The following is a 13,485-nucleotide window of genomic DNA, read 5'->3' as shown; positions in this document are numbered from 1 at the left end:
GGCGGCGGTGCTGCCGCCTCTCTCGCGGCGTATACACGCGACTTTCTCTCGCGAGCAGTGTATGTGTGTCTGTGTGTGTATACACGGGGAGAATACTACGAGAGAGCGAGCGAGAAGAGGGAGAAACGCACATATAGTATAGTAGTAGGGAGAGAGCTGCGCCGCCCGCCGAGCCGAGCGAGGACGAGGACGGTAGTGTGGTGCGTGCGCGTCGTCGTGCAGCAGTAGTTTTCTCTCTCTGCAGCTCCTACAAGCTCATCGCATCGACTTACCCCGTCGCCGCCGCCGCCGCCGCCGCCGCGTGCAACGTTGTATGACAAAAAGAAAATAGCTCCATCTCCAGCAGTGTCGGCGTGGCTCGGTTTCGCGTGAAAAATCACTGTTATAACCTCGAGAAGTGACGTTCGGTGTGCCCCCGTGTGTATAGTATATACATATATCTGTGTCTGTGTGCGCGCTGTACTAACTCGTATACTACCTGCGTGCGGTGCGAGAGAGAGAGAGAGAGAGAAGAGAGAGAGAGTGAGAGGCTGCGAGGAGCTACTCCTCTCCGTGACACACATGCTCCAGAGAAAAGGGCGTCCCTCGCTCCAGTAGTCGCTTCCTTCGATCCTGTACTTGTCGCTGTGTTTTCCAAAGCGAGGGATGCAGCTCCCGGAGAAGACGTGCACGATGTGAGGACGCGCTGCCGTTGTACACACGCGCGCATTGGAAGCATCGAGCAGCGCCCCGCGAAGGACCAAGAGAGAGATAGAACGAGACGACGAGTGCGCGAGAGAGACAGACTCTCTCTCTCTCTCTCTCTCTCGCTATTCACGGCTGCTGCGGGAGGCGCGCGTAGAGGTTAAGGACAGGAGGGGAAAATGGCAACGGCGAGCCGCCGTCGCTGCTGCAGCCGGCGGCCACGAGAGCCGGAAGCTACTACCTGCACCGAGTGATAACCATTAATCCACGACTTTTTTCCCCTCTATCTGTCTCTCTCTCTCTCTCTATCTCTATCTCTATCCGATCGTATCCCGAGCTGGTAGAACGAACAGATCTCTCTCGATACGGATAAGGGAAGACGCAGCGTTTCGCGAGAGACATCGTCTCAAGGCAGGATGGAGCACCGCAGGCTACTCTGCGCAGCGCTGATCTTCGTCGCCGTCGCCACTGGTGAGTACTCACCTGTCTCTCTCTCTCTCTCTCTCTCTCTTTCTTCTCTGACCTTGGCAGTCTGTATAGTACGATTCCCTGCATACCCGCGTATACCTACGCACTACCACACCTCGACGTGACTCTGCAGGGAATAACGTTACGAGAGTATACACACTCTACGCTCTCGACTATAAATATAAATGACCCTTTGGCCTAGTACCTACGTATACGAAGATCGACGACGAGAAGAGTCCTCCTCTCTCCGGCGATGATTGATTCCCCGTACAGCATATTATAGGGATGGCCGTCCTTTTTCGAATCGCAAAATTCGCTCTCCTCGAACAGCCGCGGTCATTGGCTGCGGGCTAATTTATTCCGGAACCACTGCTCTGCGCGCGCGGATGCATAGAAGGGGTTCCGTGACCCGGCGTGCTTTGTTATGTTTATTTATCGCGTGTCGCTGCGTAGAGAGGAGATTCCTTTGAGTGCAACACACTCGCACACATGGCCCCGACTCTTCCTCTTCGCTCTATCGATCGAGGGAAAGAAGCGGCCGATAAAAGAGCCCTGAGAGAGGAACGCGCGCGCGGTTTATAGGAATACCCCCGGCGTGTGCGGTAATTTGCAGAAGTCGAGTTGTTTTTTTTTCTCGCTGCGGCGGCGTTCTATTTTCGCGCTCTTTTCCGAGAACGCCGAGTTTGATATAATACCAGCACGGGCCGCCGCGTAAAAACACACACAAACGGCCTCGTGCCGCGGATGACATTCGTTTTTATCGATTCAGCCGCTGATGCGCGCGAGCGAGGGCTCCTCATCAAATAATCAGGACCTTTGGCTATCGAGCGCGCGGCTCACGCAAAGAAGGGAGGAGGCTATCGCTCGTATTACGGGATATACCCGTATTAAAATTATTTTTCGTATAATCCTCTCCCCGCATTTCCATCCTAATTTTCATCTCTCTCTCTCTCTCAAAACGGAGACACTAAGGAACTCATTTTTCATCAGCGCCTCTTACCTCTGGAATAGCCTGCCATCTCAAATACGTAACACACAATCCATATCTAACTTTAAAATACTAGCGAAAAATTACTTTTTCAATATGGAAAACACTTAAACATCACACAAACATCCACACTTCCGCTTTCATCTCATCTCACCTCATACCATTTCATTTCACACTCGTCACTCGTGCTATCACCAAACTCACACACGCCTACACCAAACTCACACACTGAATACCTTATACTTTTTATTTTACTTCTTTATATTGATATATGTACAACATAATGTACAATAATAAAAATTAATTAATCTAATCTAATCTCTCTCTCTCATTGGGCCACTTGCGGCGCTCGCGTTTTTTTCTGATATCTCTGCGGCGCCTCTTCTCCCCTGGGCCATTATTTAAATTGAATCCTTTTAACCGCTGCTCTCTCTCTCTCCACTCGTGGAGAATACGTTCCTGTAAATGCTGTTTAAGCGCCGGCTTACACAGCTCGTCGTCCTTTTTTTGTCGCGGACACCACGAGACGTCTCTCTCTCTCGAGGGGATCGAACGTCGATTTTCACCGGGACACGTGTAATTGGCGATGTCGAAGCAGTTTTATCCAATGTAAAAATGTGTCCGGTTATTATTACGTGCCATCGGAGAAAGGATACGAGTTTCGTGTATTTTCTTATAGTCCCTCTCTATACTCCTTTCAGTTTTTTGCGCGCTCGGCGAGTTTCTTCCTTTGCCTCCTAATTTTTTCCTCCTCTCTCGGTCGCCCCATCTTCCTCTTGTGTTTTTTGTTCTCGTCGGGTTCCGCGAAACGGTAACGGCTGCTGCTGCAGCGGCGTCATTATTTAAATTGCATCCTCTGAAAGACTCTCTCTTTTCGGCAGATAAACAAGGACTTTTACACGCTCTCGACGCGTGTACAATGACTGTTGTTCGGGAGAGGAGAAAAAAGGGAAGAAACAATCGGGAAGGAGGAGATTAATTATTTTAGATTGCTTCGCGATGCTTTTTTCGAGTATTTGTGTTTTTTTTTTTCGGGGCGACGTCGCGTTATTGATGACGCAGTTTCTTATCGTTGCGACGCTTTTCATTTTTCACACTGTATACGAACGCGTGTGTGTGTGTAAATTTCTTCGCAGTCTCACACAAAACAAAAGCAGGAGTTATGAAGGATTTCCACGTCGCGTTAAAATTACGCAAACGCGAAAAAGCGCCGCCGGAGATTACACACTACAGGAGGGGTGGGAGGGATTACGCTCGGAATATAAATACGACATATTCACGGCACTTACCACTCCTTATCCGATCTTACTTTTTTGCCCGTCTTTCCGCCCTTTTGACTCTTCCCCCCGCGTTATCATCGTTATCATAATCGCATCGCGTGTCTTATTATCCGAACTCTATTTCCTCCACAACGACAACAACGCAGCCACCGTGTTTACACAATATTCATACACAACGCGCGCTTATTTCACCGAAGCTCATTACACGAATATAATTTGGATTGACTTTGCACCAGCGCTCGCGCGCGCGTGGGCGTTGTCACGGTGAAATTTCATCACGCACAACTATACAAGCTAATTGTTCAAGGGAATTCTCCGTCTCTCGCGCGGCAATCCAATTAACAAACATTCTGATGCAATTACACCCGCGCGCTGCTTTATACAATCCGCAAAATTACGCCTAGTTAAATATTTCCCAGAGAGGCATAAGCCCGCGCGCATACGTCAAACTGTTTTCTACTGATTTTCCAAAACTCGTTGTGTAGACATTAAAAAAAAAAAATACTGTTCAGGGCTGCTTCCTCGCTTAATTTTCTACGCCCTATCCGGCAGTGCCGCGTAAACAAGAGCGCGAGCATATATATAGCACCACCGCGTCCTCCACAAAACTCGTCTTGGCGGTCCGCCGGCGTCGATCATTCCCTCCCGTGTATATAGACACGCCGACGGTCCTGCTGGCCTTTTTTTCGGCGCCGCGCGCAGGTATCGGTCAGCGGCAGCAGAGTCGACTTCTCCTTTTTTCCCCGTCGTCGTCCTGCCGCCGCTGCGGGTTTTATATACCAGGTGTGTATATAGCTGCTCTTCGTACACACACACACACACACACACGAGCTTCGAGGGATAAGTGGAACGCGTGAAATTGATTGTTTTTTTTTTCGTTCCTTCTCCTACAGCCCTTTTCTTATGTAGCTTGCTTTCTTCTTCTTCTTCTTCTTCTTCTTCCGTACAGGCTATGGTTATTCTCGAGTCTCTGCGGCGCACATCACGTATGCCACTTTTGTTTTCCGCTTTTCGCTCTTGGGCGCGCGTTCTTTTCTTTCCCCGTTGCGTGTGTGTGTGTTGGTGCGTCAGAGGCTGCGGAATATTATGCAGAAATTGAAGCTTTTTTTATTTTAGACGAAAATTAAATTCGACCTGAACTTTTGCCGAGAGAGAAACGAGGTTTAATGCGAATAATCTATACACGGGATGTGCTTAATGGATACGAATATACATCTCGCGGCCTCGACGAAATGGGTCAGACGCGTGAATTTTTGACGGCGCACATCCACGGATGAGCGCTGGCTTTTAATCGAAAGTTCAAAACGGCTTATATACTTGTTTATGTCTATTCTCCCCGCATGAATATCAAAGGTAATTAATCGATGATGAGGAGTAGCTCATCAGAGAGCTGACATCACAACGAATTTTATTAACTGGGTCGTTCGATACTCTCGCGGTAGAGAATAAACAAAAAAAAATCGATAAAAGCACTCGCCCGAGCTTTAAATAATTAAGACGCTCGAGCTTTATATCGCAATTATCGCGAGCTCTTTGCTCGTCGTCGACGAAAAGCGAGCAGTTTCGTAATTATAAACGCGGAAAAAAAGTCCGTAAATATACATACGAAATCCGTCCCGATAAATATTCAGGTTATACGGTACACATAGTCGACCAGTCACTCGATGACCATAAAATAGGATATATGGAAAAAGCAGTCGTATTACGAGAGAGAAGCCGCCGAGATGGCAGATAGCGAGCATAAACGGATTCCGATGCTGCTGCTGCATCGGACGCGGCTTTTTATACCATTGCAGCTGATTCACAAGTGATTTTCATACGAATGTCTCTATTATATATCCACATCGATTCGTCGAGACGGCCAAGAAAATTCGAATGCAAGCGCGGGCGATGACTTAAAAGTTCTCTCTCTCTCTCTCTCGCGATATCTTCGTTTCGTACATAAGCCGCGCGCGCGGCACTTAATTCCGTAGTTCAGAGATAAATTTACACTTCCGTTAGAGAAGACTCCGTTTGCGGAAATGTGGGCCACGAGATGTCTGTGTATACGTGTTATATTACGAATCTCCAACGCGTGTATGCATATTACACACGCGCGGAGCTCGGTAGAAGAAGAAGAAGCGGAAAAAAGTCACGCACTCGCCCAAACATGCAAATTACTCTAGCGTGTAAATTATACGCGTTTTGCTATTTGTATTATCAAGTTAGTTTCTTTCCCTCGCGCGTGTGTGTGTGTGTGTGTGTGGGTATACGATATCAGAACTGCTCGTGTACTCGCGGGAGAGCGAGAGAGAGAGAGAGAGAGAGCGTTACAAGATGCGAAATGAAAATTCAGAGGTTTCCGCGTGCATAGCATCGGCCCCGTTGCTTTGCACAGATATTTTTCAAAAGCAGCTTTATAACCGTATACGCGCGCCGCAGGAACACCTGATATCGGGAGAGCTCTTTCCAAGTCGAACGACGTACTCGTTTTCCGCTATCAGTTTTCTTGTTTTTTTTTTTTTTTTTTTCTATGAAATTCTCTTGAATATTCAATAATCACGGCTGCTCTGCTCCCCAACCCTCCCGAAATTATCAACTGATTAAATTTCACACCGAAAATCGCCGATAAGAGACCGAGCTATAAGTGCCTCGATATGAAAGTCGCGACGACGACAATAATCGAATCCGATCCGTGGCGCTCAATTTCCAATTAAAAAGCGCGGCGGCGGCGGCGGGCTACTAGAAAAAAAAAAAGAACGAAGGGGAAAAAAGCTCATCCGAGCGCGCGAAGGTATTCCGCGATGCACTGCAGAACGAGAGAGCTGAGAGTATAGAAGCTCCATTCTAATACGTCGTTGACACGGATACTCTTGTGCACGTGCATCGTGCGCATCGAGCGTGCTGCACCGGAATGCTCGCCCAAAAATCGACGGATATATATATATGCAGTGCACTGCTGCACCCCTTTTTTGTGCTCCCATTGTTTTCACCAAGGTTTCAACAGTAGCTCGCAATAACATATAATCCACGTCAGCGACGTCGTCGTCTCTCTAAAAACGGCGTCGGGATTCCGGAATAGTCTCGAATTGTTTGTGCTTCCCGGAAATTTCGCCCGCGGGCGATCCCCAAAGTGCCGCGAATTCCAAGCGGCGGATGACGGATTTCTGCAGCAGCAGTGCGTCGAGCTGCTGCGCGAAAATCAACGCTACGTTTGGCTATGCTGATTGCGGTGCGCGTCGAGCTTTTTTTCTATTTTTTTTTTATTGTTAATTTGCGCGCGCGCGCGCGCGACGACGGAGCGAGCGTGTTTACGTAGGTGCGCGATTTTTGGGGTGTCGAGGTTTTTTTCAGTGGAGATTCGTGGAAGTGAAAAGTAAATCGCGGGAGGTTGATTTTGAGGTGTATTTTTTGCTATGTGTTTGTATAATTTAAAGCTTTTGGTCAGTTTTTAAACGATATAAGAGGATCAATTCTGCGTCGATTTTACATTAAAAATTGACGCTAATGGAGCCACGACGACGTATTAATGAAATACTTTGACGATTTATTCGTATGACCCGATACGTCGTATCTCTCTTGTGCATATGCGTCATTAAAGCGCAGGACAGCTCTCGCGAGTTCCTCCGCGCATAAAACAGTGCCAGAAAATGTGTGCTAGAGAGGACTAATAAATTTTTCCCTCCTATGATTAAAACCGCGCGACCTTATTGCCGAAACAGTCCGTGACCGTATGAACTCGGAAAGGTGCTGGTGATAAATTATTTCACGGGAATCAGAAATTTTCAAGCGCTTTCGAAAATTGAGGATTCGAAAATGATATCTTTCACATCACGAGCACGTAAATTTCAAATCCATAAATCATCCATTTCTCTTTCGTTGCGCGGCGAGTTACATGGATTTTACATAACAGCAATTCAGCCCTATAGCATCGCGATTAATCGTATAAAATGTTCCGGCGGCACTTATGCGCGACAAACAGTAGCGCTGGGGCCAGACAGCGACTGCATAATTAATTGATAATTATTTCTCGGCGCTAGCAAAGTTTAACTTTTAGTTAATGTTTTTCACGCCTGTATTTTTCCGAGGGAGAGACTCGGGGTGGCGAGAGAATCTGCATCTCCGCAACACGGCCGGTATTTTTAAAAGTTTTAAGATGAAAATGGAGAAGTGTCGGCCACGAAAACACTTGCGCAACTTTTATCAAATTCCTTATCAAACTCTCGGAAATTCAGTTAGAGAAACTTTGTGTGTGTTATAGCCGTGCGTCTTTTTTTTTTGCTTAAAAGCGTTGAATTTATTTTTAAACCGAGCGCGTTGCTCTGATACAATGAATGCAGATAATGGAGAAGTTTACGGTTCACCCGATACGTATATATGCATCAGTATCTTTTCCTCTTCGGGATATCTGCGCTGTCGAAATTCGACGAGTTTAAACTTTTGCCTTTTTTTTTCGACGAAAACGAAACGTGAGCCAGAAGCGGATACTCTCTCTCTCTCTCTCTCTCTCTCTCTCTCTCTCTCTCTCTCTCTCTCTCTCTCTCTCTCTCTCTCTCTCTGCTATAAATTTAATTATATCATCGGGCAAAGTGCATATGCATAAAACTGAGTTATGAATTAATTATTGCACGTATTACGAGTACGAAATCCTCGGCCGCGCGTCGTATTTAAAACGCGTTTAATCCGCTTTTGTATAAATAATTCGCGTATGGAAGAATCGTAATATATATCAAGAGCAGCTCTTTTAATCAGAATTTAAAAAAAAGCTTTCTCCCTTTCCCTCGAACACTTGATATTTCAAAGAATCATACCTGTACAGATGCGTCATTGAGATAAGCAGATTATCCCGTCGTGAAATTCCCTCTCAGTCCTGCGTTATCATCGACGGCAATTAACGCAATTTACGGCGTAATGCGACGACTTAACGTCAACAATAATTCCATTCACGGTTCACCAGAGCTGCTCCTATTTCGAATTCGATTACTCCCTCGGCCGTTCGATTGATCGTGTGTCCTGTACACGGAATAGCTCTCTCCTGCGCCGAGTCGTAAAATCAGCGCAAAAGTGTACGAACAGCCGAGGGGAAAAAGAGGAAAAATGCTCGCATGAATATTTACACCGCTTATGCGTCGCGCAACAACACAGACAGCGACAGCATTTATTAATGGCCCCAGTCGCGCAATAAATAATCTCTCGCAGCCTCATCCGCAATGATAAACGTTCGATAATACATATAGAGGTATGCGCAGGTCGTCGAACGTACGTATAAGGGTGAAAAATTAACGCCTCGACGAGTAGTTTCATATTATGCGCCTTAATAGAGAGCGCTAATTTCTTCGGCGAAACTAATTTGCAACACACAGCGGCAGTGGCATTCGATGCAAATCGAAAATACGTTTATGCATCAATCGAATTCCTATTCGAAATCCCCTTGCGCAGTAGCGACGATGACGCTCGCGCGGTAAAAAAGAAGGGACGACGCATTGCATTGTGTCTCTGTGTGTGAGTGTGTGTGTGTGTGTGTGTCGTCCATATACTGTATAGGCGATCTCGTCTAATGGAAACGTCGAGAGGCGCTCCCGGGATTCTTGCTGCTGCTGTTTGCCCTCGTTTTTTTGTCGCTTCTTCTTCCTCCTCTGCTTCTTTCCCTGCTCCATCTTGTTCGTCGTGTTGTACCTTATGCTACTGCTGGGGGGTGTGAGGGGCCGAGGGACGGAAAAAATTAAGTTCCCTCCGCTTATTCTGACCCTCTCCGTCGATTATTTTATGCCTTTATCTCTTCCTTTTTTATTGCCTATCGTGTTTGTGTGCTTGTGTGTGATGTACCTGAATCTGTAGAGAGAAGATAAGTTCGTTTTTTCGTGCTCCGAGGCCTCGAGTTTCCCTCGAATTGTCAGGATTTCCGTACATAGCGCCCGAAGGTGTATGCTCTTCCACGCTTTTCTCTGCGATTGATTGGGTTCTGAGTTTAATGAATTAGCATGGAATTAGTTTTTCTCGACTTTTTGTCCTCCTGCGTTTCGCTGAATATAAAGCTCTTTCCGCGCGCGCGCGCACGAGGGTATTGGAAGTTTGAAATTGCAATCCGAGAGAGATAGAGACATTGCGGGAACTTATAAATATGGATGCGATAAAATGCTTGTTTGTTTATTTACTTTATTCACATCTAATAACTGTTTCTTTAGCTTACAGCCGTCCTCTTAACCGAGTTAGAGTAGACTTTTTTAAAGCGTGTATTGAGATATCTTCGCACGTATCTCTGTTTCTTCTAATGCGCTTCTATTTACTTAGGCTCCGAGGCTCTCTCCCTGAACACTATCAGAAACCAAACAAACCGCATAAATTAATCGCGGCGAACGAGAGCCAAAGATAGCAGCGAAACACGAATTATCGCCGACTTTTTCCGAGCCTTAAGCCAAACAAAAGTGGAAAACACATCAGAGAGACGCACACGCGTCTTCTCAAATATTTGTCATCCTGTGTGTTTGAAAGAGAGAAGAAAACACCTTTATGCAACGCCTAGACACACGCGTGCCAATCGCGATGATTAGCCGTTGTTAGACCGTCCACTTTCTAATTGCTGTATGTTATTGGTAGTAAAAAGAAAAAATCGCGATAACAAAACCCATCAAACGCGTAGGCGTATAACACTCCGTGTGAAAATATAATTTCGGGTGTGTGGGATGCGACCCCTTCGATTTTCCATTTTCTCTATCCGGTAAAATTTGTATCTCTCCTCTTATTTTCGCAGAAGCAAAGGTACAGCGAAAAATAAAAAGTAGTGACGCGCGTGCGTAAGAAGGAAAATAAGAGCAGGTGTGTCGGGTAGAATTTTTCGGCTTTCGCGTCATACGACGCACAGAAGCCGGAAAATTCGCGTCTTTCACTCTCACATAGTCGTCGTCTCTCTCTCTCTCTCTCTCGCACACGTCGTGTATTTTCGAGACACCGATATTTGCAAGGGAAATGGAAAACGGCGTTGGCGAATATCCGCTTTTTGAATTTCGCGCGCGCAAAATGTCAGAGTGGATGACGATTGACGCGCGTGTGTGTTTTGAGACACGCGATTGCTATATGTATATATGTATCGTTTTTCGATATGCAGCGGGAAAAGGGTTTTGTGCGTTGGAGAATGTAATGCTTTTTATGAGGATGAGGGACGTGTTGGAGGAGGCTACTCTTGAACAAGGGATGGATACGTGTGTCCGATGGTTTGATGCAACGATCGATAGGGGGGATAATTGAAATGTCAATTGCGAGTATTTTATATTTAAAGTATAAGCGTATGTGTGTGTGTTTGAATGACAGTTTGGAGGATTCGGTGTAGACAAAATGAAATCAATCTCGAAATTCTCTTCGTACCTTATTCTCAACGCGATAATACTTGAAGCAAAAATAGGTCATCGGGGCAGCATAAACATTTCGCCTGAAAATATCATCCCCGATCTGAAACATCGTTCGGCAGCTCCTACACGTAATCCCGGAAAAAAGGCAGCAAATTCCACGTACATCGAAATTCTTCTTCGCCCGCACACACACACACACACACACACACACATACAGCGAGCGAACCATCTTTCATCCGTCTCTCCTCTACTTCACCGTTAGAGCACCTGCCAGCAGACACGTTCGCGCACGAACGAACGTGTACACAGAGAAAAATGCCTATCACGTATTTAATAAGGAGCGAACGATTGGCATTCCTCGCCCCGCAGCTTCTCCCCATAAATTATCAATTAATAAACTCTTCGCCATACATCTTCTATATCTATATGACGCTTACATCTCCGAAAATTAAGCTCTCGGGAGAGGCCGTGTGCTTCTTCGGAAAAAGGTAGACGTATAGGTGTATTATAAGGACGAGGAAAAAAAATGAAAGCGGAGAGATATATAGAGGAGAGGAAGAAGCAATAAGCGGCGCGAGTAGAGTCGCTCGCTCGCGTAATCGGAGGCGTCGTGTATGACGCGTATAACGTATATATATATATATAGAGAGAGAGAGAGAGAGCGAGCGAGAGGTGGAGAGGCAATTACGAGTCCTCCGGGGGATGAGCTACCGGCGCTCGACGTGAGAATTCGGGGAAGAGTCGAGAGGGAAAAAAAAATAAAAAGGTCGCGCGAAATGAGAAACGCGCGATGCGTGTAGTATAAGGCGGCGTTTAGGCATTTCACGGATGACTGCAGCAAACAGGAGGTATATAATGGACGTTGGGATTTTTCGGATAATTGAGCGCTTCCTATATATTTCTGTGTGTATACTGTCAGCGCGGACTACACAAAATACGGCCGTATGAATAACGAAATACTGTGTGTATACACTATAACGCGACTTTAATATCGAAATTAGTTAAAAACCGATAACGAATTCATCGACCGGCTCTCTCTCTCTCTCTCTCTCTCGCCGCAAATGAAATGTAACACCGCCGCGAATCAACTCTAGAGCTTTCGATTCGGCGTGCGCTTGCTGAATTATTGTGCGCGTCTCTGAGTGCGGGAGCGTGTTCTATATCTCGTGTTGCACGCGCTCGCTCTCGCACTCGACACTCGATAACCTATTTCGTTATTAATTTTGGGATAATTTATATAGTATAATCGCCATCGGGATCCTGGTTAAGAGACGCGTCGTTACGACGCTTTTGTCAAATATTCGCGCGATCGTTAACGAGCTTTCGCGTGTAATTCGAAAGCTGGAGTGATGTATGTGGCGCTTTTGCGGTTAAATAAATGTCGGTGTAACGAGACACTCAGCTGACCTGTTTCGTCAAGCAAAGCGGATTATGTGCTTCGTAGGAAACGAATCATCTTCTGCTGTCACTCATTTCAATAAGTCGTCTGCTGTTGTTCCATAAAACAAAAATCGATACGCAAGCTTTATAGGGTCGCTTATCGCTTATTGGCACGTTTACAATGTATACGAGAGGAAAATTCATTATTTCACGAGCGGCACATTATAATCGAGCGGCTGATAACAATTAGCCCTGTATACTCCCACACACCGGGGCTCGTATTAATATTAATAGATTTTTTGATCGGCTTTTATAATCGAACGTCGCCCCTCGCCTCTTTTGACACGATCCTCGCAATCTAGATGAAATCCGCGGAGTTTCGAACTGCCGTTATATACCCATACGCCGAGAACAATCTCCATCGAAATTACCTATTTCACACGCTGTACAATTTCCAACTTTTTTTCTCATACACACATCGCTCGCACATAAATCGCAATTAGCGAGGACGTACATCACTCGCTACTAATGATCCGCGAATCCGATGGTCGTCGTAATTATTATCCTCGCTTCATTAATTCTCCCTCTAGCGTTCTTTACGCCCCACAGGCTCTCGACGTTCGGATATACGATGTCGTTTGTGTAAAAAAAAAAAAAAAAAAAAAATTGCTCGCGGAACCAGTTCACCGAAGAATTTCGAAAAAATTCCGCTATAAAGAGGAGGAGGAGCGAGCTTTAATAGAAAGCTCCTCGGCGCGCGTCAAAAGCTCGTTTCTGGCCTCGCGCGCGCGCGGCTGCATTCTCGACTCTGGCGCCTTCTGAAAATATAACGCGTAGAGCGGCGACGCGACGACGAGCGCCAGCTACTCTATACAGAGAAAGACGCTCTCAGGTTTTCGACCCAAATTCTCTCTCGCGTATGCGCACAGCAGGGCGAAATTAGCTCGAGTGTGCGGCATTGATCGCCTGTATACGGATGACACGCTCGCAGCTCTCTCGAAGATGTCGGTCGAAGATTCGGTGTATACAGAGCAAGCGGTGGGAGGGGTGGAGGGGGGGGGGGAGCACGTGCGAGATATATAAACTACATAATGCGCGCGCGAACGAGTTGGGGGGAGAGTCACGTTGTTTTGATTTGCCGATACATACGTGCGCGGCCTCTCGAGAGAGAGAGTGAGACGGGGCGCGACGTTCTTCTTTATTTTCGGAGCTGAGAGAGAGAGAGGAGTAGGTCGTTCGTATGCCGCCGTCGAGAGATAATAAAGCGCATTACGGGCTTCGAGTGGCTAATAAAGCCGAAACACACACGAGGTACGTCTATTGTGTCGCGAGTGTGTGTCGAGCTTTTTCCTTCTTTTTT

General features: G+C 46.4%; 1 protein-coding gene across 6 annotated transcripts in view; it reads left to right on the top strand.

The window, feature by feature from the left end:
• The first annotated feature begins 108 nt into the window (after positions 1 to 108).
• LOC100122094 (transmembrane protein 132E) overlaps positions 109 to 13,485 on the top strand; it is a 67,351-nt gene continuing 53,974 nt past the window's right edge. For 3 of the 6 annotated variants that reach the window (XM_008218817.4, XM_008218815.4, XM_032600752.1), the window contains exon 1: positions 115 to 1,155. In XM_008218817.4, coding sequence (XP_008217039.1) covers positions 1,101 to 1,155 — 55 coding nt within the window. In that variant the 5' untranslated portion in view covers positions 115 to 1,100. Of the gene's footprint in view, positions 1,156 to 13,485 lie in introns of all 6 variants that reach the window. The other 3 variants (XM_016989506.3, XM_016989505.3, XM_016989507.3) reach the window with 3 other exon arrangements.

The sequence above is a fragment of the Nasonia vitripennis genome, chromosome 5 (genome assembly GCF_009193385.2).
Source record: "Nasonia vitripennis strain AsymCx chromosome 5, Nvit_psr_1.1, whole genome shotgun sequence".
NCBI classification, from domain to species: Eukaryota; Metazoa; Arthropoda; class Insecta; order Hymenoptera; family Pteromalidae; genus Nasonia; species Nasonia vitripennis.
Note: the sequence above shows the minus strand (reverse complement) of the source record. Positions and strands in the feature narration are given on the sequence as shown.